Genomic DNA, 25639 nt, shown 5'->3' with positions numbered 1-25639 from the left:
ACGTCATTGAGTGCGTTGAGTTCAGCCTCATCCAAGGCTTCCAAATATGTTGCGATATTCAAAATCGGACATACGGTTCAAAAGTTAATTGCATGGACCCATTGGTGGCACTAGACTGTCTGTGGTTCAGGCATAAAACTTGGTCAAATTAATTTTTATACTGTCCCGAATCAATGTGCCAAACTTTTTACTGTACGGTTCTATGGGCTGCTATAGACTCTCATTGCGGAAGAAAGTTGCGTAATAATAGGAATAGGTAGAATCACTAAATCACCAAATATAGCTGCAAGCAGCGATGAGGGGGCCAAGCAGGATAGGCTGGAGTAGCCACGGTGACAAGATTGAACTCTGCAGATTCCTGCCATCAACACTTTCAACAACTTTCACATCAAAAGGCTTGGTCTGAAGATCATGTATGTCAAGTTTGGTGACGATCGGACAAAATTTGTGACCTGTGAAAAATTAGTTTCACTTTTGCTAAAATCCAATATAGCGGAAAATCCATCATGGCGGAAAATGACGTCATACGGTGCGTTGAACTCGGCCTGGTCCAAGGATTCCAATGGTACCTCCCTTTTTTTTTTTTTTTTTTTTTTTCTTTTTTTTTAAATCGGGTCAGAAGTTGCATGAACGCATGTCCAACTTTGGCCTGTTGGTGGCGCTAGAGCGCTCAGGGTGCGGACTCGAAACTTGGTGAAATTAATCCTGGGACTCAATTAGTGTGAGCCTAATTAGTGTGACAAATTTCACAACTTTTCACCAGACGGTTCTATGGGCTGCCATAGACTTCAATGGCAGAGGAAAGATGTGTAATAATAATAGGAAAAGCTAGAAACACAATGTTTCTATTAGGATAACCATATTAGGAGACAATTACAGACAATCTGTGTTTTGAGAGTGAATACATTCAGTAAGTGGTGTAGATCAATGGAATAAAGCTTTAACAATCTGATTTGAATTGACTAACATTAGAATGAACTAAGCCTGGCTGTTAGCCTGGTAGGGACCAGGCTAGGTGCACAGAATGAATCCCCATGGTAACTTATGTGCCATCAAGTCGAGGCTAAATTCAGCCAGGATAAGCAGAAATCCCAGCTTAATCCCTTATCTAGGTTTTGTGAAATACCCCTCTGATACATTTATCTGTTACGCTGCTGCACTACACTTTCACCACAAACTTAACTACTTTTTCTGCCTTCAATGTGTTTTATCAAAACTGGAAAAAGTTAACTCTTTTTGAATTAACTTTTGTTAATAAAAGAGTTCATAATGGTATGTGATTTGTAATATTTATGAACCTGTACTTATCTACACAGGCAAGAGATGTTTGATTCCTCTGTTGGAGCAAGAGCTGGTGCCAAGAGATTCCTCATTGTCATCACAGATGGGCTGACCTCTGATTCTGCCAGCTACACCAGTGTTGCGGCACAGGCTGATGCAAGCAACATCACTAGATACGCTATTGGGGTATGAGGCGCTATACATATTCACACACTTTTTACTTTCATTAGTATTTGGGCCGCCTGTTGATCCTCCGATCTTGGTGTGGTTTTCATCTTGCTCGTTCTTAAACTTGACTTTGAAAGAAATGTTTTAGATTGATTCTCACATTCAAACATACTGTAGGACTTTTCAGGAGGTGATGTGTGTCCCCTGAGACTGTCCCCTAACGTCAGATGCTAATTCTGCTTTGTCTTTCCGGAGTGGCTTTATGCACAGTATGATGTACCTGATGCTCTTTGTCTGGCTGAATTATTTTGTTTGTTTGAAATGTCTCTTTATAATTAACTGATCATTTATTATGATTATTTTTCTTATTTGTCCAAACTTCAATGGCATGCGATCTTGCCAGGTCTCCTTCAGAAAATATGTATATAATCTTAATGGATTTTCCTGGTTAAATAAACAATAAATTAAAGGGTAAAACTCTTTGACAGGTTGGCGGTGCCTGGAGCAGCCAGTCATCCCAAAATGAGCTAAAATCCATTGCATCTAAACCAGACTCGGAACACGTATTTCCAGTGACCAACTTTGAGGGACTGACGCATATCAGGGAATCACTGGAAAAGAAAATGTTGACCATACAAGGTATGGCAAATACCCCTGCCACAGAAGAATGAGAAATTTTGACCTCAAAAAGGATCATGGAGTTTTGGTCTTAAATATCTAACTAATTAACAGCTTTTAGAATTGTCCTGCAAACCCTAAAGGCCAACTCCAGCTGACTGTGTCTGGCGCACATTGAGACCCCAGACTTTAGAACCTTTTTTTTATATATATATATATAAACTGAGCAAAGTCCCATGATGGCATATGACTAACTTGGATACCAGAGTTTAGAGCATGGTTCCATTTCTTGAGTTAAGTCCATAGACACCCCAGATAAAAGCCCACTGTCTGCACATGAAGTCAAATGTTAAGCAATTTGACTTTTTTTTTAGAATGCTTTATTTTTTTCCAACTTAAGATCTAAACATACCCCTTCCCTTCTCAATCTATTAGTATTTCTCCTAATGAGGGTTTAGGAGAAATTGGTTGGATCTCATTTTGAATTTTGCTTTCCTATTGGTGAGGCTTCCCCATTACTGAGGATATTTTCCATTAGATAGATGTCAGACTGAAAAATACTTCAATTTGTTTTTAAACGCTTCAACCTTGGCTGATTTATACCAGAACCATTTTTAAAGCGTTTGTACTTTTAGAATTGGCTTAATTCAATCAGGATATTATGTATTCTAATGGATACGAAGATATCTCAAGGTTTACGCACTTGTACAGTTGCTGTAAGTTGCTGTGGGTAAAAAGGTTTGCCAAATGACTAAATGTAACATCCACCATCTTTGTCTACTGTGCCATCCTCTACTTGAAGGGCACCCCTGCTTTAAAGGGCCCTCCTCTACAGCGCCGCCCTCTACAGTGCCAGCCTCTACAGTGCCCTCCTCTACAGTGCCCTCCTCTACAGTCTCTACAGTGCCCTCCTCTACAGTGCCAGCCTTTACAGTGCCAGCCTCTGCAGTGCCCTCCTCTACAGCCTCTGCAGTGCCCTCCTCTGCAGCCTCTACAGTACCCTCCTCTACAGTCTCTACAGTGCCCTCCTCTACAGTGCCAGCCTTTACAGTGCCAGCCTCTGCAGTGCCCTCCTCTGCAGTGCCCTCCTCTGCAGTGCCCTCCTCTACAGCCTCTGCAGTGCCCTCCTCTACAGCCTCTGCAGTGCCCGCCTCTGCAGCCTCTACAGCCTCTGCAGTGCCCTCCTCTACAGCCTCTGCAGTTCCCGCCTCTACAGCCTCTGCAGTGCCCTCCTCTACAGCCTCTGCAGTGCCCGCCTCTACAGCCTCTGCAGTGCCCTCCTCTACAGCCTCTGCAGTGCCCGCCTCTACAGCCTCTGCAGTGCTGGTCTCTGCAGTGCCCGCCTCTACAGCTGCAGCCTCTACAGCCTCTGCAGTGCCGGCCTCTACAGCCTCTGCAGTGCCGGCCTCTACAGCCTCTACAGTGCCCGCCTCTGCAGTGCCCGCCTCTACAGCCTCTGCAGTGCCCGCCTCTACAGCCTCTGCAGTGCCCGCCTCTGCAGCCTCTACAGCCTCTGCAGTGCCCGCCTCTGCAGTGCCCGCCTCTACAGCCTCTGCAGTGCCCGCCTCTGCAGCCTCTACAGCCTCTGCAGTGCCCTCCTCTACAGCCTCTACAGCCTCTGCAGTGCCCGCCTCTGCAGCCTCTACAGCCTCTGCAGTGCCCACCTCTGCAGCCTCTACAGCCTCTGCAGTGCCCTCCTCTACAGCCTCTACAGCCTCTGCAGTGCCCACCTCTACAGTGCCCGCCTCTGCAGCCTCTGCAGTGCCCTCCTCTACAGCCTCTGCAGTGCCCGCCTCTACGGCCTCTGCAGTGCCCGCCTCTACAGCCTCTGCAGTGCCCTCCTCTACAGCCTCTGCAGTGCCCGCCTCTACAGCCTCTGCAGTGCCCGCCTCTGCAGTGCCCGCCTCTACAGCCTCTGCAGTGCCCACCTCTTCAGCCTCTGCAGTGCCCACCTCTACAGCCTCTGCAGTGCCCGCCTCTGCAGCCTCTACAGCCTCTGCAGTGCCCTCCTCTACAGCCTCTACAGCCTCTGCAGTGCCCGCCTCTGCAGCCTCTACAGCCTCTGCAGTGCCCACCTCTGCAGCCTCTACAGCCTCTGCAGTGCCCTCCTCTACAGCCTCTACAGCCTCTGCAGTGCCCACCTCTACAGTGCCCGCCTCTGCAGCCTCTGCAGTGCCCTCCTCTACAGCCTCTGCAGTGCCCGCCTCTACGGCCTCTGCAGTGCCCGCCTCTACAGCCTCTGCAGTGCCCTCCTCTACAGCCTCTGCAGTGCCCGCCTCTACAGCCTCTGCAGTGCCCGCCTCTGCAGTGCCCGCCTCTACAGCCTCTGCAGTGCCCGCCTCTACAGCCTCTGCAGTGCCCGCCTCTGCAGTGCCCGCCTCTACAGCCTCTGCAGTGCCCGCCTCTACAGCCTCTGCAGTGCCCGCCTCTACAGCCTCTGCAGTGCCCGCCTCTGCAGCCTCTACAGCCTCTGCAGTGCCCGCCTCTGCAGTGCCCGCCTCTACAGCCTCTGCAGTGCCCGCCTCTACAGCCTCTGCAGTGCCCGCCTCTACAGGTTGTTCTACGTCTACACAGGTGGTACAAGGTAAGAGTGTGTACACGTTCACCATATCACATTGTGCTGATCTGTATATGTAGCATGTGCAGAGTGCATATACAATGTAAGAAATGGGATTGTTAGACTGACCCGTTTAGGGACCGGTCCAACCTTTGTCTAAGCATCCAATAAACTTGATTAATCATTTAGTGGTCAACTATTAAATCAATCAGCAGGGGCGGATCTAGAGATTTTTTTTCCTGGGGTAGCGAAGGGGTGGCATGAGGTTTCAGGAGGGGGACCATGGACATTATTAAAATTCTACAGATTTCATTGAATATGTTTTGTTCTCTACACTACATTACATGAGGTGGGAGGCAAATCGGAGATGTATCTGGCGTTTTGGATGGTGTGGGTCTTAATATGTGAATTTCTTTCTCTGTGTAATCACTATACAGTCTTTACTTACATTCTATTTATTTATTATAATACAACAATTTCAAATGTACATAACAAGAATGTAATTATTAATCTACCACCACACTAATAAACATGCAAACATACACACTGGTGGACAGTAACTAAGTACTGGGTATGGATATCTAATTCAATTATTTACTACTTTGGAAGTTTTTACTTCAACCCTCACTACAATTAAAGGCCAAATATCTTTAGCAGGGATTAGAAACGGTTCAAAGAATGAAAATGAAAACCGGAAACGAACACAGTTTTTGGAAGGACGTAACTGAAAACGGGAGCAAAACCAATTTCACCTGTTCCGGAGTGAAAACGTCATTTTCAATTTTAGATAACCGATTAATAACTATTTATCATTCCGATTAACCTTTGTTTGAATAATATCAAAACTCCATAGGCTTGGAAAGTCACCTGCCCATACAGTGTTCCCCAGACCCCTTATAAGATGAATTTAGTCAGATGTTATGAATCGGTATTTCCCCTGCATAATTGGCTAGAACTACTAGTTGATATAAAAAAATAAAAAAAGAATATTAATATCCAACACTATCTAACTGCCTTTTCCAAGTATGTCTAAATTACTGAAACAATTTGTGAAATAAGATACCAGAGACACTAGGCAAATATTTATAGGCCTGTCATGCAGTGGGTAGCACCATACATAGGTTAGGCTATTGCAAGGCTTAAAGCAAGGACATTTTCTTTGCCTGAAGTTCACTCTCAAAGTGGTGGATAATGAAGTACATGTATAGTTACTGTATTAAAGTAGCCTACCTTTATAAATCTTCTATTACGAAACGACCTCAAACACAAGTGAACAAGCAACATGTGTGTCAAGATGCATCTATGTCAATGGCCTAAACCCATTTATTAGACTAACTTGCATGTGAACTGGTGTTTTAATGACCTGTGCTAGGAAATAAGATGTGCACTTATCTAATTGGCTTGTCACATTATTTCATTGGCCATCACATTGCCTTATTGACTCAATGCTCAATCTACAAGGTCTAGAGCCTCCATCTGGCATGTGCGGCTACTGCACTAGATGAGTACTGTGGCTGCTTCCTGGGAGATGTGTGAAAGCCTTTTTATACATCACAGCTGGCACAGTGCCAGCTCACTACATTCGTTAGATGCATTTGCTCGTTTCTGCTCTTTAGATGTGATGAGCTCATCTGTGTCCCATTCTCTAAATCATGCACAGATATAGATGTAGATTGATATTTTAACAAATATTAAGGTTTAGAAATGTGTACCTGACATCCCTATATTCACAACTTTATCTGTCTAACTGGGGTGATTGGAAATTGTCCAAACCAAGGTAACAGAGTTTATACATCCATCATATCTGTATGTTGAAATTTGCAGACGAATTTACTTAACTACAGCAAATTTGACTGACATTGGGATACTCTATTCAAAATAATTCTCTTTCACTAGCAGAGAAACATATCAGTAGAGCAGCAGTCTGTCAGCTCAGCTGAAGTTGAAGCCAACGCCACTAACTGGAAAGAATGTAATGACTGGACACTAGCACTAAAGTGACCATACTGTCCACTGCTAGACAAATGCTGGGCCTCAGAATGCAAGAAATAATCTTACCAAACCATAGCACAAAGATTTCATGAATTCCAATAAATATAAAGAGAATCTCATTTAATAATTTGTTTTAGACACCTGTACAAGACATTCCTTTATTCACCTCTGTATTTACAGGCAACCAAACTTGTTTACCCACCTCTTCAAATCTGCTCACAACAACCCAAGGTAAGAGTTGGTTCACATTCACCATCAGATTCATGAATTCCTCTCTCAATCAATGTTTACCACCATGAAAACTGCAGAGCTACAATAAGTTTTGCTGATATTAGATACTCTTTTCAAAACCATTAACTTGTGTGAAATGTACTTGATGAAAATGGTATTGGACAGTACCTAAGCAGATGCGATGTGGAGATCCTCATCGTAATATACTCAAGTCTTAGACATGTCAGTGTCTGAGAGACGGTGATTACAATTTGTGTAAAAATATTGCAGTGTTAAACTCTTAAACTAGCATGACCTCCTTTGTACCTAATATTACCAGGCTGGCAATGGCATCTCGCTGGCATAATGAATTAGAGATAAATCTATGTGCAATATCTGAGACATATTTCTTATTTATTCGTCCATAGATAAGCTTTGGTTAATTTTATATTCTGACTTTTGACCTTCACCACTCAAGCACCGGATTAAAACCTTGTCTCGTGAGGCAACCCTTTTGCAAAACCATCCCCCATTTGCTCCCATATACAACCCCTGATGGTCATCTTTATATTTTTCATTTATAATCGGTTACAGTAGGCTAAAGAGAAGCAATTGTGGATGATTGTGAATCATTTCTGAATATCACTTTTTCACCCAAAGCTCTGTGGCAAGGAAATTATGCTGGAACTTTTGTTTGGTGCCGTTCCAATGGAAAATACAAAGATGGCCGTCTAAAGAAAACAAGAAAGTTTAGTCACTGATATGGGCTTGCATGTCAGGTAAAGGACAAAGGGAGAGGGCAGTCATTATTTCTAGGGTAAATGCACAAGTATACATTTGGACACTTGTCATTCTAGTTTGGTAATAAGGTAGGCATTTTCCAGAATGATTCTTTATCTTGCCATAGAGCAAAGAATGTTAAAACATTCTTCAGGAAAGACATATCAAATCCATGGCATGGCTAGCAAACAGTCTGGATCTCAATTCCAATCAAATGTAATGTGGAAACTGAAGAAATGGGGCATGATAAGGCTCCATCCCACAAAGCTGATCTATCAACTGCCATTCAAGTTGGAATCTGATCAAGATTGCTACATTAGTGAAGTCTATGCCTCAGAGAATCAAGCTGTGAAAAAAAGCCAGAGAAGGTGCAAAAAAATACTAATTATGTGTTTGTTTGTTTGTTTCCCTCTACATCAGTGTTTCTCAAACTTTTTCAGACGAAGGACCACTTAACCAATAAAAAAGAAACTCAAGGACCACCTAACTTAAAAAAAAAAAAAAAGATCAGACCTACTTCAACAGTATATTAGCCTACACAATAGGCCTACTCACTGAACCACCTTGCTTATTGTCTTTGCACTTTGCTTATTGTGTCAGAGGATTCATATGATTTAAACTGGCATATCTTACATAGACAATGTTGCAGAACTGTTTGGATTTACATACAAGTTGGTTCAATATTGCAAACGACTCATTTATATTATATTTTACCACATCTGCTCGCAGACCACTTGGGATAGCTTGCGGACCACCAGTGGTCCCTGGACCACACTTTGAGAAACACTGCTCTACATGATCTGCAAAATTGTCTTAAATGACTACATTTTTTGTATTTTTTTTTTTAGCTAGGTTTCACAAATCCAGAATGCTCATCCGTTAGAGAAAAATATTTGAGGCACTCCCGTGCATGGTTTGTCTTATTTTTTTTTCTACAAAATAAAACAGCTGAATGAACATCCAAGAACTACAGAGCCCCTAAGGGGACATGAGCAAAAAAAATATATTTTCATGTGCGCACCTGAAACTTTCACATGAGCACATGAAATTAAACTTTAAAAAAAAGAAAATTCTGCACATAAAGGTTTCGTGTGAGCACATGAGAGTTTTACGTGAGCTCATGAAACTAAACTTTTAAAAAAATTCTACACGTGAAAGGTTTGCGTGTGCACATTAAGGCCGTATATTGTTTTATATTCCAAAAGTTGTGATTATATAATTGTTGCCAGAGGTTGTAGACTTTAGAGCACAGCTATAGTGAAAAGTCTGTTAAACATTCACAAAAAAAAATACACACCATAATTGGAACTTGTAAGTAAATGTTTCTTGGTCAAATAACAAACTATAAGAACTATTTACTCATACCAAATTCATTTGTAATATTTTCTCTTCAGTGCCTGCAGATATTGTCTTCCTTCTGGATGGATCTACGAGTGTGAAGGCAGACCAGTTCATTCTCATGAAGGAATTTGTAAAGAATGTGACCCGGAGTCTCCTGCCATATGACACCTTAGTAAGTCACTCGTGCCTGATTCAATATTATTGGTCCAGTAGCTTTAAATAAACTATGAATAAGCTGTGTAGATGTACATGTATTAAGCAGTATTTATTTCCCCACAGTTTGCCTTTGCACAGTACTCTGACCAGATGACCATACATGTGAACTTCAATCAGTTCAATAGAACAGGATTTGAAAAGCAGGTGGACAGTATGATCCAGAGGCAAGGAGGCACAAACCCTGGATACGGTGTTGGGAAAGTTGTGTAAGTCTGAAATAAGGACTTCTGATACCGTAATCTGTTAACTGCTGCACTAGACATTTGCCACAAACCTTTACTTTGAAACTTTTTTCTGCTTTCTACTTTTTCAAATTTACAGAATGTTTTTCATCAAAACTGTAAAAAAAAAAGTGTATTGGAAGTTGATAAATTTGACATAGGCACTAATTATTGATTTGTTTGTTGATGAAGAACTTATAATAGTTAGTAGGCCTATTATGATCATTTGAAGTGTACATCATGAATCTATACTTATTTACACAGGAAATATATATTTAATTCTTTTGCTGGAGCAAGACCTGGTGCCAAAAGGATCCTCATTACCATCATAGATGGGGAAATCCATAATACTTCAGAATATCCCAGTGTCACAGCAGAGGCTGATGGGCAAAAGATTACTAGATACGCTATTGTGGTATGAGATGCTACCTTATATGTTCATATTCACTTTTTGTATTGTTTATCCACAGTATGCAAAAGCACAGCACAGACACCTGCTTCCATCAGTATGTGTGCTCTCTGTTGATCCACTGATCTTTGTTAGTGCCATGCACAACAATTTGACTTTAAGCAACATTTTTATCCAAAACTATAGGCTCATGGGAGTTGGAGTAAAATATCTAAGGCTTTCATGCACACAGTTTATTTGTATACAAATATGGCAATATGTTACTAGTGAGCTCTCTCAATGTACAACCACTCTAGTGCACATCATTGCAGTCAGCCTGCCAGTTGCACACTCCCTCAACTTTATATCAGTGGCGTTGTGGTGTGATAAAACTACTGTACAGTTATCTTAGTTATTGTTTCTGGTGTCAACGGCATTCTAGAATGGTCTTTCAGTGTGATAAATTAGTGAAGTTAAATTATGTTACACTTACGTAAAATTATATCTTAAATTCCTAAGAAATGGGGGCGAAATTGAAAAGTTGTGCATTTAAATTTGCATTTAGTACAGATCGAGTCTCAAAATTAAATATAGGATTACATTTTTTTTCCCATATCCGTTTTTATAATTTGTAAACGCTGAAATGGCATGATCTCTTTTCGAATGAATGCATGAATCTTTCTCTTGTGACAGGTTGGCACTGCATGGACCAGCCAGATGGCACGAAACCAGCTCAATGCCATTGCATCCAAACCAGAATCAGACCATGTGTTTGAAGTGGACAACTTTGATGCACTCAACAACATCAGCAAGGCACTGGAAAATAAACTCTTGAACATACAAGGTGCATGCAGATTTAGATAAATGGTACTAACTATACTTACCAAACAATGAATTGTGGTGTTTTTGTCTGAAAAGAGGCTTAACAGTTGTCACTTACTGTACGTTGCAAACACTAATGTTATGAAACACATGGAATGAAACCTCCTTAACTGGTGGATACCATACAGCATAATAATTTAAGCCCTACCTAGAGCTGCCCAAATTCAATTCTTGTCTTGAAAGTTTTTTTTCTTTGTCTTACAAATAATAAACCAACTCTTATTGAGATCTAACCCTCAGCATATGAGACCTTGACTTGGGCTGAAACAAGAGGAAGACAATTTGTCAGGTCCTGTTGTCTCAGACCATTTCCTACTTTAAGTTCAACCTACTGTACGATCTAAAAATATACCTTTTCCCTTCTCAATCTATTATTGCTTCTTATGTGGCTCGGGCCGGGCCGGTGCCGTCAGAATTTTCCTGGTGGATTTTAGTGCCCCACTCCGCCTCTGCTCGACCCCCTGTTCTAGCTTGCGCTATCAAACTCCACACAGCAAACTTTTTTTGTTCTTGCTCTGGCGCTGGCCAACAGGCCAACTAGAACAGGCGCCCACACACAACAGTGCCTCTCACACGCAGTTCTTTAGAGGACCCCTCCCCCCTCGACCGCCGCAGGCTCTCTTCCCTGCCTCTCCGGCTAGGACTGCTGACCACGGCACCATCCTGCCATCGACCCTCGGTGGGGGCAGGTGCTCGGCATCCTCCGGTGGCGGGGTCAGGGTCCTGGGATCTTCTCCCAATAAGGGGGCGGGGTCAGGGTCCTGGGATCTTCTCCCAATAAGGGGGCGGCTTTTCCTCCCTCTGCGGCCTCTCGAAGTGCTCCAAAGCTGGCACATTTACCTCTGCGGCCTCTCGAACTGCTCCAAAGCTGGCACATTTACCTCTGCGGCCTCTCGAAGTGCTCCAAAGCTGGCACATTTACCTCTGCGGCCTCTCGAAGTGCTCCAAAGCTGGCACATTTACCTCTGCGGCCTCTCGAAGTGCTCCAAAGCTGGCAGGGGTCCTTCTTCGCCTGATGCTCCTTTCTCGCTCTTGGCCAGGTCCTTCCCACCGCAGCTCTCCAACAATGACTGCAGGGGAACGTCTTGCTCTTTAAAAGCCCTGACAAGGGCTGTTGCTGACTCTTCCGCCACCTCTCTCCCCCTGCAGACAGATCCATCACTTCCATCTTGCTGACAAGGGAAGTCACTAAAACAAGCACACTACACAAACAGGGTAGTCACATACAACACACGGGGTAAACACATGAGTGACAACCCAAAGAAAGACTACACAAAAGTTAACACATACACGACAAGGTAAGCGCAATTACTCACAAAAACCGACAATACACAATCTAGCATTCACACATATTGCATTCTGAGAGGATGGCACTCAGTCCGGAAGACACCAATGTTACAATATATATTTATATATACATATTCCATTTTATATTATTCACAGATCTTCATCCAGGTATGGATACTGCATCAGCAGCAGTGCCCCTTGTGGCAGGGCTTGGTGTTGCACTGCTTTTGCTGTGTGTGATTGGAGCCACAGTAGCTATAGTCGTGTGGCGCAGAAGACGTGCAGGTAAAACAGATAAACAAACAAAGTCAAAGTCAAAGTGAGAGAGAGAGAGAGAAAAAGATGAAACATACGATATTAGAAAGGCAAACATTTGCTTTTGACATAGTAGCCTGCAATGAAGAAAACTGATGCTCTTAATACTGATTCAGCTGTCTCTGAAAGTTTCTATAATTGGTGCATTTAACCGGAATTTGGATTGCACCTGTTTTTAACAGACGGAAGTTTTTCACCGCAAAACAGACATGCGCTGTTTTCATACATAGGGCTGAGAAGTAGTGATGCACCAATATATCGGCAGGCTATCGGTATCGGCTGATATGGGCCTTTTTTGCTGCCATCGACCATCTGGGAAACGGCCCATATTAGTGGCCGATATTTACAAATATGCTGGCCACGACTAAATCGCTGATAAGCGTCGCCAAACTATTCTAAGAGTGCAGATCTGAACACTTTCCATAGGGAGTAGCGGAGGGATATGCAAGATTAAAGTTCTTTTCTTCTCTGTCCAGGGCCTACATTTCACTGCGGGATTGCGGATTGTTCAAGTCCTGCAACTCTAGCCATCATAATGCGAGAAATTCCTGCATACACTTTTACAGCCTGTCTGATGATGTTAATCTAATCATGAAGTGGCATGAATGCGGTGCTATTGACCAGATGGATCAACTACCGAGTTGAATTGAACATAGCCTCACGCAGACACACACACGGACACACAAACACACACACACACACACACACACACACACACACACAGAGAACCACTTTGCGCTTACACAAATAGGCTACGCAACCATGACAAACTTTTACATCTGGAGAGAGCTCCTTGCTAGCCTGGCCATTTGCCATCCCCTTGGTATGCTGCGCTTCTGCAAGGGTCTGGGATCTCGGCTATTGACGAACGTTTGCAAGCTGGATGCGTGGACTCTGTAGAAGTTTGAAACGATTGGATCTGATTTCACCCAATCGCTAACGTTTGGCCGTGACATATGTTATGCGCCAGCTCGATCGTGAAGTAAGCTACACTGCAACTCTCAGAAATTGCGTGTGCTACAACAACCATTCCCCACCAGAGCGAACAAGATGGATGTAAATGACCATGCCAGCTTTGCGATACAAATGTAAGAGTTAGTGGAAGAATAGCAAATAGCAGATTACTATTCAACAGTAAGGTTGAAGATAACATATTGTAACGCCGATGAGAAGTTAGGAGACGGGGAGGCTGATATTCCAAAACTCTGGTAGTTTATTTCCTATAGATGTACAGGCTAGTGCACGGGCAACAGGAGGTGTCCACTACAAAACAACAAACGGATCGCTGATAAATCACGGTCTCAATCACTCGTCATTCACACTCATCGGCTAACACAACACAACACAACTCACTTGCACGTAATCCACTTCTACTAAACTTACTAGACGTCTTAGAACCCCCTATTCTATTCCCTCCCCTTATCAATCGCTAACCTATCTGAACCCCTAAATATTCCCTCCCGGACACCTCCCCTCAATCAAAACACATCAGAACTCATTGACACATTCTATGACACAGGAGGGAGAGGGAGACGCAAACACTCGCACACACGCACGCACACACACACACACACACACACACACACACACACAAACGCCGGGAAAACAGAAGACACAGGGGAACACAGGGGAAAGCCCAACACGGGGGCAAATAGCCTCGGCGCTACAATATCATCACAATTGTCAAAGCTAGATGTGATCATTGAAAACTCGCCGCTTTGTTCATAACGGCATCTGCCGCACATGCTGTAATTTAATATCGAGGCTACTGCGCGATACAAATCAAACGTTTCCCAAATCCCGTAGGGAGTAGGGACACAACATCTTTGCCCGAAATAAAATGTGTTAAACACTCCTTTTGTTCAGACTTCAATTCCTGAATATTTGGAAGCGTAGCCAGCACGGACTGAATTGCTTCATTAACTTATGCCATTGCCAACTCCTTGAGGACTACAATTCAAACACAGCGCAGAATCTCGACGTCGTCTCTGACAACTCCCGCCTCCTGCTCGCTGATTGGCTCGGAGTCGAACTCTCCGTTGCGAGCGAGGCCAATGGCCGGAATCCCAGACGGAGTCGTGGAGGGAGATGCAAATCGAGCGGAAGTACGTAGGAAGGCAAGGCCAGGCTAGCTCTTTGCTAACTATCCCGCTAGCTCAGGTCACGCCTGTCAGTATTGCTCACTAAAATCATGATGTCAAAATGAACATTGCAAGACAATTATCTCTTCTATGATCCCAAAAAGATTTTCTTCGACTTCTTCATTTTTTGAACATTTATTTTAAAGTACCCACCCTCTCCATTATTGAAAAGTTGATTACATTTCTATGCTAAAATGTTCAATAACACTTTACTTGACAGTATTGACATAAGAGTGACATGACACTGTCATGACACATGAACCCTAAACCTAACCCTAATCCTAACTTGTTATGACAAAAACCGAATGATACTTAATAACAGAAGCGTTATGTCATAAAAATTTATGACTTGTTTATGACACGTTCATGACAGTGTCATGTCACTCTTATGTCGATACTGTCAAGTAAAGTATAACCAAATGTTCTGTTAAGGAAAAGAAAGAAAACAAATCTTTGTGTGTGCCGTAAAGTGGTTAGAAGAAATGAAATCGGAATCGGCTAAAATCAGTATCAGTAGGTCAAACTCTATGAAAAATTGGAAATCGGAATCGGCCCGGAAAATTGCTGTGCATCTCTACAAACTGTTCAAGCCTATCCGACACCGACGAGATGTGCGCTTAGGGGAGTTTCAATTGCACGGGAGGCAGGGGGAGGGAGTACGATATGATAGGATCTGATACGATACGATCTGATATGATACGATATGATACAATATGTATCAATACAATACAATACGATACAATTCAACTGTATTGTCAGTCAGGGCTGAAATTCTTTTTGCATCCCTGGGCAGCTCATTTAAGAATGAGGACATAGACATGCATACAGATACATAAGATGAATAACACCAAAGGACATACATGAAACATTACCACAAATGATATAAGCATACAAGAAAGGAAGCAAAGCATGCATGAATAACAACAGAAAATTACATGAACATACAACAAGTTCATGGAGACTTGTAACCCTGAATGAATATTGCACTGGATTTACAGTAATGTAGTTCTTTTAGCAGTAGAATAGATTGGTGTATAAAAGAGTTTTTAAGTCTGTTGCAATTGAAAGAATGAACTCTAAAGCGTCTGTTTGAAGGCCAAAGCTGATATTCTTTGTGCAAAGCATGTGTTGTTTGAACGTCAACAGAAGTGACATTACCCAACATCGATTAGACTGCCTTTAAAGAAGTCTCTATGTGTGTGTGCATATGTGGGTCTGAGGTGATGTGTGTCTGTTTGTGATTGACCCAGATTCTGCTAGACAGTATTCAGACACACACACACACACACACACACTTGCCAAGTAGATAGACTACAGCTACTTTCCGCGGTAGTCCCTGCTCTATATTTTGTTATTGCTGGCGGTGGACCCAATCAAGTGTTGTTATGTGACTTCCTCTCAACGCTAGAGGTTTTGGCGTGGGCCTCAGTTAATCCATTACTTCCTGCTGAACTCAACTGTGGCCATATACAAACACACAGACACACACACACACACACACAGACATACACACAGACAGACTTATTTAACCCTTGGGGTGTATGCATGCTTATGTGTGTTCAGAGAACAGGAAATGTGCTCTCCAAGTTCCAGCTGAATCACATATCACCTGCTGATCTTAGAGATACATCAAACACATGCGGACACTGCAGGCACGGACACACACGCACGCACGCACACACACACACACTATATGGACAAAAGGCACTGATGTCGGATGCAAAGGCAATCTACTTTAGTTCACCCTAAAGGCCCATTCACACCAAGAACGATAACGATAACTATAAATAAATATTGTTATCATTAATATGAATGACGACGTTCACACATAAACTATAACAATAACGACATTTCAGAGCGATTTTCAGAATGATAAAAAGCTAATAGCCAATCAGAACCCATCGAATTTTAACTGTCACATTCATTAACACAAGGAGAGACTTGTGCTTATCCTCATGCCCACCCTCCTTATCCTCATGCCCACTCTCATGCCCACCCTCCTTATCCTCATGCCCACCCTCCTTATCCTCATGCCCACTCTCATGCCCACCCTCCTTATCCTCATGCCCACCCTCCTTATCCTCATGCCCACTCTCATGCCCACTCTCATGCCCACCCTCCTTATCCTCATGCCCACTCTCATGCCCACCCTCCTTATCCTCATGCCCACCCTCCTTATCCTCATGCCCACTCTCATGCCCACCCTCCTTATCCTCATGCCCACTCTCATGCCCACCCTCCTTATCCTCATGCCCACCCTCCTTATCCTCATGCCCACTCTCATGCCCACCCTCCTTATCCTCATGCCCACCCTCCTTATCCTCATGCCCACCCTCCTTATCCTCATGCCCACTCTCATGCCCACCCTCCTTATCCTCATGCTTACGCAAATCACACACAGTGACAGTCACTAATGCCACCATACTAACACATCACACACACGAACGCACCTGTGACATAATCTTCCTTGATAGCGCACAGCACACACATACACACCAATTATATAATATCAGCATTGTGTGTATGTCATATCACCTGTGTGTGTGTGCCTTCATATGTGTGTGTTTGTGTGTGTGTGACGGTATTCATGCATGTGTGTGTGTGTGTGTGCGCACGTAATCATGTGTGTGCGTGCATCTGTGTGTGTGCGCATGACAACGTGCTATGTGATATACCAGCTATGTGATATACCTGTATGAATGAGAGTAGTTGGGAAATTACTATCCCAGTGATGAATAGGGAGTGTGTGTGGGGGCAGGCGGTTAAGTACCTGTTCCCCTCTCGAAAGCACAGTGATATAACACATTATTAAAAAATAAAAAATAAAAAATGTGTCAATTCATGTTTTCAATTCATTTGGAATGAATCATCCTATACGTTTTTCTTAAAGCAGGGGTAAGATGGAGTTGCATAACAACGTCAGGTATGTTGTTATTTACAACGTCACAACGTGATTATTCTGTGGCGGTTCCGTGGTGAGTCTTGGTTCTGAAAGTGTGTGGCATGGCATGGTTGTGTACATTTGTGGACAACTGTGGCATGGTTAAGGACATTTTTGATATTGTGGTCAGTGTGTTACAAGAAAATGTGTGTGTGTGTGTGTGTGTGTGTGTGTGTGTGTGTGTGTGTGTGAGAAAGAACTGCATTTTGCATGTGTGTAGGTCAGTTTGCCCTTCAGTTATTCAACAGTCTACGCAAATGGATGGATGTTAGTTTAGAGAAGCATAAATGGATGGAACATTGATTTTTCTTTCTTTTCATAATTCCTGTACCTATTGACATTAATGTGAAAAAGGGTAATGTCATGATAGTCAGAAGCAAAGAGGACAGGGAACTACATTTCTCTCAGTTTTACATGCAATACCCCCGTATGCATATACATGTATCTATGAATACCCCATTCATGACATGTAAGGAAGTAAAGTACCTTGGTGATATTGATGATCCAAGTGATATTGTCAGTGTCATCGTATGCTCAGGCTAAAATTCCTCTTTGTTGTTGTTCAGTTGAGAGAGTGAGCTATCGCAACTCAGTTAGCTCCAGGTTGGCTTCGCAACGACAACAAAAAATACAATATCAGTGGTTCATCTCACCACATGCTTTCATCAACCAGTGTGAACACCTCCACACACCTCCACATACAGAATTGGTTAATAATAGACCCATGTTTGGCTGTGCTTCTCATCAACAAGATGCAGATTCACACCTAACATGGCGAACTACATTACCCAGATGTCCTGCTATGTATACAGCTATAAATTGATCCCGATATAGCCTAGCTCTTCCAGGGACTGTTGTTAATGCGTCCTTATACCTTATGCAGTTTCACTTTATAATACTGATTTTCACTTGATAATGTTGGTAAACCTTTAGGTTGATGATGGAAATTGCTTGGTGCTATAAGCAAACAAATAAATAGATTAATAAATAAATAAACCTTTAGGTCGCGTTGATGGCTTGAGCAGAACTGCTGCTCTGGTGCGCAGTGGGTTTCATGTGAGCTTCCTGCTAAAAGCTTTTCTATTAGCAGCTGGTGCGCTGTCTGCTGTGGCTGCTTCCCCTGCACTGGCAGCCGTCTCTGGCAACAGCTGCGGAGCTCAGACCCACTTGCCTCCACACACCACAACGGCACATAAGAGACAGGAGGGAGAGGATGTGAGGGAGGAAGGGAGAGCTGTTCCCAACTCAGAAAACTGGATGTGATGGTGATGTTCCAGATGAACTTCAGTTAATTGAGTTGCCATGCTTCGTTGCTCCTGTTAGATACTGAAAATACATTGGCTATGAATTATGAAAACGCTTTGACTGTTCATACTGGCCTGTACGTTTTCAACCACTGGCTCTGATCAGGACAAGACAATATGCGCTAATTATTCTTTTAGAAGACATTTTCATGCAAAGGCACGCATACATATTCAGTTGAGCATTTGTTCCCTGGAATTGAGAATAGAGGAGACCAGATGATAAAACAAGTTATTTTATGTTAATTAGATTACCAGCAGCATTTTGAACTAGGTAGCACTTTGCTATTTAAATGGAGAAATAAAACGGTTATGAAGGGGTGGAAAAAGTATTTAGACCTAGATACAAAATAACAGTGTGTTCCATAGATTTGTACGGCACAGAGATACTATTTCAAACACTGTGATTGGATGATGCAAGTTCTTGTGACGTATCACAGCAGCAAAAGGAGTATACTTTGGACACTGATAAGCACAACCGTATGGCTGCACTTAGGCCTTTAGGTTAGTTTTGCTATATTTTAGGACACTGCCTCGATCTTTGAAAAATATATGTTATTTTCATATGTTATTTTCATATGTTCAAATATGTTGAATTATGTTGAAAACCTATGAAGCAAATGTAAACATAGCGGTCGAGAGATATTAAAGTCTGCAAAAGTAGGTCATTTTCATATATAGCACAATAAGTCGATTAACCCATTTACTCCTAAAATGCCTGCTAAAAACGCCTATAGAATCCTATGGCATTCTAGACTAAATAACCTTATTTCCTGAGGGTTTTCTGAAAACATACTAAAAATTGTCAACGTCTACCAAAATGTAATATCTAAGCCTCTGTAGCACCTAGAAACATGAAATAAAAAGCATGCTGCGCTACGCAGCATCCAGTGGGAGGGTCAATGTTGCGCTACGCAGCATCCAGCGGGAGGGTCAGTGTTGTGTCATGCAGCATCCAGTGCGAATGGGTTAAGTAACCTTATTATCATGACAGGGCTGTAGACAACCTGAAAATATTTCTTTGAAGAGAAGAGGGATTCAAAGAAAGAGCCAGACAACGAGGCCACATTGTCGGAAAGAAGACAAAAGCCGAGAAAAGAAAAATGTGTACTGTATTTGAATAAAGAAAAGAGAATGGGAGTTGGAGGCAGAGGGCTGGAAGTATAAAAAATAAAGGCTTTGTCCCTCGCTTGCTCAGTTAGGCGTCTGTGATTCTACAGCACTTAATTACTCCCTAGATGGACTGAGTCAGAGTGCACACATGTAGACATGAAGGACTACCTGACTTCACCGAGGACTGCCTGATTGACATAGATAGAGAGAGAGAGAGAGAGAGAGAGAGAAAAAGATATGGGTTACCTTATTAACAACTCTAATAGATGTATAGAGATGGGCTACCTTATAGACAACTCTAATAGATACAGTTAAGAACTAAATTATTAATACCCCTGGCAAATATTGATTCATTCAATGTTGATTTTCTCTTTATCAATATGTTTGTTCTGACTGAAAACGACACTACCTCATGTCAAAAGGTTGTAAGACAATTTGGTAGAAACATGGAATCAAAAAAAGAAGCATTTTTCACCTTTTTTTAAGATTTTATGAAAAATGGCGTGTCCAAAATGATTAGTAAGCTTACCCTTTTTAAATGATAAGTAGAAACATCTTTATTTGCATTCACAGCTCTCAAAATGGTTCTTATAATACCTACCATGCCTCTCCATGTCTCCACAATGATTCTAGACTGCGCCTTTTTAACATCAATCTGGGTTTTGAGACAAGAGCGATTATTTGCCATCCCTCTGGCCTTGTGCTCACTTTTTTGACGGATTGAGGTCTGGAGTATGGCTGGGCCACTCTAAAATGTTGGTATTGTTCTCGGTTAACCATTTCTTGCCTTTTTTAGCTGTATGTTTTGGATCATTGTATGGTTTAATGGTCCAATGCCGCCTATTGGGGCAGGTCTCTCGGCAGACAGCCTGAACTTCTCCTCCAAAATTCTCAATTTGCCCCTTGCTTTAGTGTTACCATTTACTTTGAGAAGATCAAAGTCTCAAAAAAGTGAGTACAAGGCCAGAGAGATGGCAAATAATCGCTCCTGCCTAAAAACCCCGATTGCAGCTAAAAAGGTGCGGTCTACAATCTTTGTGGAGACATGGAGCAGCTTGGTACGTATTATAAGAACCATTTTGAGAGATTTGATTGCAAATAAAGATGTTTCCAGTGATTATTTTAAAAAGGTATGAATAATTGTGGACACGCCATTTTTCATACAAATGTTAAAAAAGATAAAAATGCTTATTTTTTAATATTTTCTATTGGCATGTGGTAGTGTCATTTTTCAGTCAGAACAAACATATTGGTGAAAATCAACATTAAGGGCCCTATCATGACAGTCAAAAGCGCATCGTCACTCGTCAAAAGCTTATTCAAATTTAGTAGGATGTCCACATTGGGTGGGTTTTCGGTATTAAACGTTGAGCGCATGGCGCAACAAGGTGTTCATAGGTTTTTTAATCAGTCATGGGTGTGTTTTGGGGCGCATAACATAATTTAAACCAATGAGAATGACATCTGTCATTCCCTTTAATGGCGCAACACGTGATTTCAAATAAATGCATCGGTATTTTGACATTCAACGGCGCATTTGAAGGAGGCTGCTTGCAAGACCGTATGGAATAGTCATTCCACTAAACCATGCTTTACTTAAACCTAGCATAGTCTTCACGCATTTGCACTCCTCTATTACTCTCATTGGCAAAGTGAAACTAACTTCACCATGGTGTCGGTCAACGACTAGACAGTTATATGCAGTTACTTTCACTATTGACTGACAATGGGTTACCATCGAAAACATAGCCTGGAAAAAGCAACACTTACTTTAATATTGCTCAAATGACTGAATAAAAAAACATTTATCCTGCAGAAGAGTTGTTTATATGTCGTGACAGTGCGTCTTCAGCTGTGTTTAACTAGGTGGCGCTATACATGAAATGAGTGGTTATGGAATGGGTTGACATGGCCCTTTGAAATCAACATACAAAAAAAAAAATGGTCCTCCTAAACCCTACAGTTCTCGAGATATTCACAGAAAACTGTGTCTGCCCTACCCTCCTTTCGGGGGGTCCAGTCCAGCGGGGGGGCTACAGACCAAAACGAAAACAGGAGGTTCCATGCTATCCATGTGGGGTTACATGCCCACCAAGTTTCGTGTACCCCGGTCTTACAGTGTCCTGGGAATCCTTGACGGAAATTTGGACAAGTGAAAAAGAAAAAAAAAAAAATCTGACTAAACCGCCGCTTCGCTGCGCGGCGGTCATAATAACATATAAACAACTCGCCATAGACTTTTGACCAGGTGTACAATAGCGTTTTTTATACAATGCGCCAGGCCACTCCCTAAGTTGTTAATTGCCACACCCCTGGGCGCATTGTTTAAAATAGGGGTGTCAAACTCATTTTCATCTAGGGCCACATCATTGAATTTATAGGTTACTGAGGGCCACATAATCGGTGAACATGTGCATGGTGCAACCATTAAAGTCAAAGTCAAAGTCAAAGTCAGCTTTATTGTCAATTTCTTCACATGTTCCAGACATACAAAGAGATTGAAATTACGTTTCTCACTATCCCACGGTGAAGACAAGACATATTTTACCAATTTAGGTCCACAGACAAACATAACATTCAAGTAAACAAAAAAGTGAGTAAATAAGTAAATAAGAGGGCACATATAATAATGAAAAAATAAGAGCAGCAAAATGTGGTTGAAATTGTGCATAGACAGTCAATAAAAATACTAGTGCAAATTCAGGCCAATAAAAGGCTTGGGTAGTTCTGTTTGACCTAAGTAAGAAGAAAGTGGCATAGTGGTGCAAGTTATGTAAGAGCAGCAGAAGTGTTGTGTTTTCAGGACAACAACACCAGTTGTAAAGTGTACAAGTGTGCAAGTGTGCAAGTGGAGTAGTGCAGGCGGCCATTTTTGGGTCCAATGTCCAGGATGTTATGTAGCTGAGGGTGGAGGGGGGAGAGGAGGGAGAGAGTTCAGCATCCTTACGGCTTGGTGTATGAAGCTGTTGGTGAGTCTGGTAGTGCGGGAGCGCAGGCTTCTGTACCTCTTCCCAGAGGGCAGTAGATCAAACAGATTGTGAGCGGGGTGACTTGCATCACTCACAATTTTGGTCGCCTTGCGGGTGAGGTGGGTGGTGTAAATGTCCTTCAGGGAGGGGAGTGAAGCACCAATAATCCTTCCAGCTGTGTTCACTATGCGCTGCAGGGCTTTCCTGTTGTATTCAGTGCAGCTTCCGCCCCACACAGCGATACAGCTGGAGAGGATGCTCTCGATGGTGCCTCGGTAGAATGTGGTCATGATTGCTCGCCTGAGTTTCCGCAGGAAGTACAGGCGGCGCTGAGCTCTCTTCGCCAGTGATGCAGTGTTGGTGGTCCAGGAGAGGTCTTCACTGATGTGCACCCCCAGGAATTTGGTGCTGCTCGCTCTCTCCACCACAGCACCGTCGATGGTCAGTGGCAGGTGTTGGGTGTGACCTCTCCGGAAGTCAACAACAATCTCTTTGGTCTTGCTGACGTTCAGCAGGAGGTTGTTGTCCCTGCACCACGTGGTCAGATGGTCGACCTCCAACCTGTATTGAGTCTCGTCGCCCTTGGTGATGAGACCCACCAGAGTTGTGTCGTCAGCAAATTTCACTATGTGATTGTTGCTGTAGGTTGCAGTGCAGTCATGTGTCAGCAGGGTGAAGAGCAGCGGACTGAGCACGCAGCCTTGGGGGGCCCCTGTGCTCAGTGTGATGCTGCTTGAGGTATTGTTGCCAACACGTACTACTTGGGGCCTCTGACAGAGGAAGTCCAGTAGCCAGTTGCTGAGGTAGGTACTGAGTCCCAGTTTGTCAAGTTTGCAGATGAGTTGTTGTGGTATTATGGTGTTGAATGCAGAACTGAAGTCTATAAACAGCAATCTCACATATGAGTCTCTTTTTTCCAGGTGGGTGAGGGCTGGGTGGAGGGCAGAGCAGATTGCATCCTCTGTAGACCGCTTGGCTCGGTATGCAAACTGGAAGGGGTCCAGGGTGGGGGGGAGAATGGCTTTGATATGTGACATGACAAGCCGCTCAAAGCACTTCATGATGATGGGTGTCAGTGCCACAGGGCGGTAGTCATTGAAGCAGGATGGAGCAGTTTTCTTCGGCACAGGTATGATGGTGGCAGCTTTGAAACATGATGGGACGATGGCTTGCTTCAGGGAAGTGTTAAAGATGTCTGTGAAGACATCCTTAAGCTCCCCTGCACAGTCCTTCAGCGCACGACCTGGGATGTTGTCTGGACCTGTTGCCTTACGGGTGTTGATAGCAGCAAGTGTCCTCTTCACGCTGTCGGCAGAGAGGCACAGGGGCTGCTCATGTAGAGGGGGATGGGTCTTCTGTGGGCAGGTGCTGTTTTGTGCTTCAAAGCGAGCAAAGAAGCGGTTCAGGTTGTTGAGCAGAGGGATGTTGCTCTCACAGCTCTGTGGCGCGGGCTTGTAGTCCGTGAGGGCCTGAATGCCCTGCCATAGGCTTTGTGCGTTCCTGCTGTCTTTGAAGTGGGTGGTTATCTTGTGAGTGTATTCCTTTTTTGCTTCCTTGATGCCACGGGACAGGTTGGCTCTCGCTGTTTTCATGCCAGCTTCATCCCCAGCTCTGTAGGCTTTGTCTCTGGCCCTCAGCAGCCTGAGGACATCCCCTGTCAGCCATGGCTTCCAGTTAGCCCGAGTGATGATGTCTTTTGTGTGGGTCACATCATCGATGCACTTGGTGATGTAAGAGGTTACAGTGTCTGTATACTCCTCTATGTCTGTCCGGTTGTTGTAAGTGGCTGCCTGCTTAAACATTTCCCAGTCTGTTGTGTCAAAGCAGTCTTGAAGAGCACACACACCAAGGTGAGTTGTATGTGAGTTGTAGGTGTCTTGAGTTGAGTTCATTAATTAATAATTGCTGTTCTGATCTAAGCAAACTATGTTTGCAAATTCAATTACACAAATAATTTTTCAAGATTTTGGCTTGGTTTATGACATTAAACAATCAGCTTTCATAAATGTGTAAAATGTTTATGACGTTAAACAGTCAGCCTTGATAAATGTGTAACATGTTTGTGCCACTCTTTGTATTTCAGAAACAGATCAGGAACAAACAGCATCAGACACTTAAGTCATCATCAAGATGACTTAAGATACAAAACGACATCATTTGTAAGAGACCAGAACAGTGTGTGTGTGTGTGTGTGTGTGTGTGTGTACCTATGGATGCACATACCATATGGATTCCTGGCTCACATGAACCTTGGTGGGCATGTAACTCCACTAGACTTTTACTCCAAATAAAAATTCCATGGCTTCCTGGTCTGGTATCGTCAAATCAGTTCAATCTTGCAGCACTGTGCAGATCTGGCTGAATCTTCCAATTAGAGCGCGATTTATGCCTGAACCGGCCCGTGTCCGACAGCGTTGCGTCCGAACCAGACAGTGGCAGCGGAAGCTGCTGTCTTACTACTTCTGGCTCTCTCTCGCCCTCTCTCTCGCTCTCACACCCTTGCTCTCCTTGCTTTTGGGTTTGGTCTGTATTTTACTTTATGTTTGATGAATTGTTTTATCTGGTGTATTTGACATTCTAACTTGTTAACTTGTCAAGTTTAAGTATGTTATTTGGTTAAGCTTACTTTGTTCTTTTGTTATATATTTACCTGAGTTTTATTTTACATTCAATTTAAGTGATATTGGTCACATTTACCTTTTATGATTTACTGGTAAATAAATGAATTCACCTACCATTTATATATCTCTTCTCATATGCCATGCCACTACTCTGCTATAGTTGATAAACTATTTATTTACTTGTAAGACTGGTGTCAAGCCTTTTTGGTGCTCAAAGTCCAGGACCAAAGGGTCAGAGACTGGCACTTTTTAACATTTTAACTTTTTTATTGTGGTGCACAGTCGACTGACGTTTCG

General features: G+C 43.0%; 1 protein-coding gene and 1 long non-coding RNA gene across 2 annotated transcripts; one reads left to right on the top strand and one right to left on the bottom strand.

The window, feature by feature from the left end:
• Positions 1-3113: 3113 nt before the first annotated feature.
• LOC121705689 lies at positions 3114-4221 on the bottom strand. Its single transcript, XR_006030862.1, has 4 exons — positions 4209-4221; positions 3798-3884; positions 3480-3560; positions 3114-3167 (listed from the first exon to the last, which is right to left on the bottom strand). It is a non-coding gene; the product is annotated as an uncharacterized LOC121705689 (long non-coding RNA).
• A 310-nt stretch (positions 4222-4531) lies between these two features.
• On the top strand, positions 4532-25435 carry LOC121705678 (integrin alpha-M-like). The gene is made up of 8 exons (XM_042086849.1): positions 4532-4651; positions 6797-6847; positions 9001-9119; positions 9227-9369; positions 9649-9799; positions 10466-10616; positions 12098-12235; positions 24805-25435. The coding sequence occupies exons 3-8, from the start codon at positions 9066-9068 to the stop codon at positions 24837-24839; spliced, it is 672 nt and encodes a 223-aa protein (XP_041942783.1). The 5' UTR covers positions 4532-4651; positions 6797-6847; positions 9001-9065; the 3' UTR covers positions 24840-25435.
• Positions 25436-25639: the final 204 nt, after the last annotated feature.

This window comes from Alosa sapidissima, chromosome 3, assembly GCF_018492685.1.
Source record: "Alosa sapidissima isolate fAloSap1 chromosome 3, fAloSap1.pri, whole genome shotgun sequence".
Taxonomy (NCBI): domain Eukaryota; kingdom Metazoa; phylum Chordata; class Actinopteri; order Clupeiformes; family Clupeidae; genus Alosa; species Alosa sapidissima.
This window is presented reverse-complemented; position numbering and strand designations above follow the sequence as displayed.

Coding starts and splice junctions, on each gene's coding strand:
- LOC121705678 (XM_042086849.1), top strand. CDS start 9,066: ATGAAGGAATTTGTAAAGAATGTGACCCGGAGTCTCCTGCCATATGAC. Junction 9,800..10,465: donor TTACTAGATACGCTATTGTG/GTATGAGATGCT, acceptor CTCTTGTGACAG/GTTGGCACTGCATGGACCAG. Junction 10,617..12,097: donor TAAACTCTTGAACATACAAG/GTGCATGCAGAT, acceptor TATTATTCACAG/ATCTTCATCCAGGTATGGAT.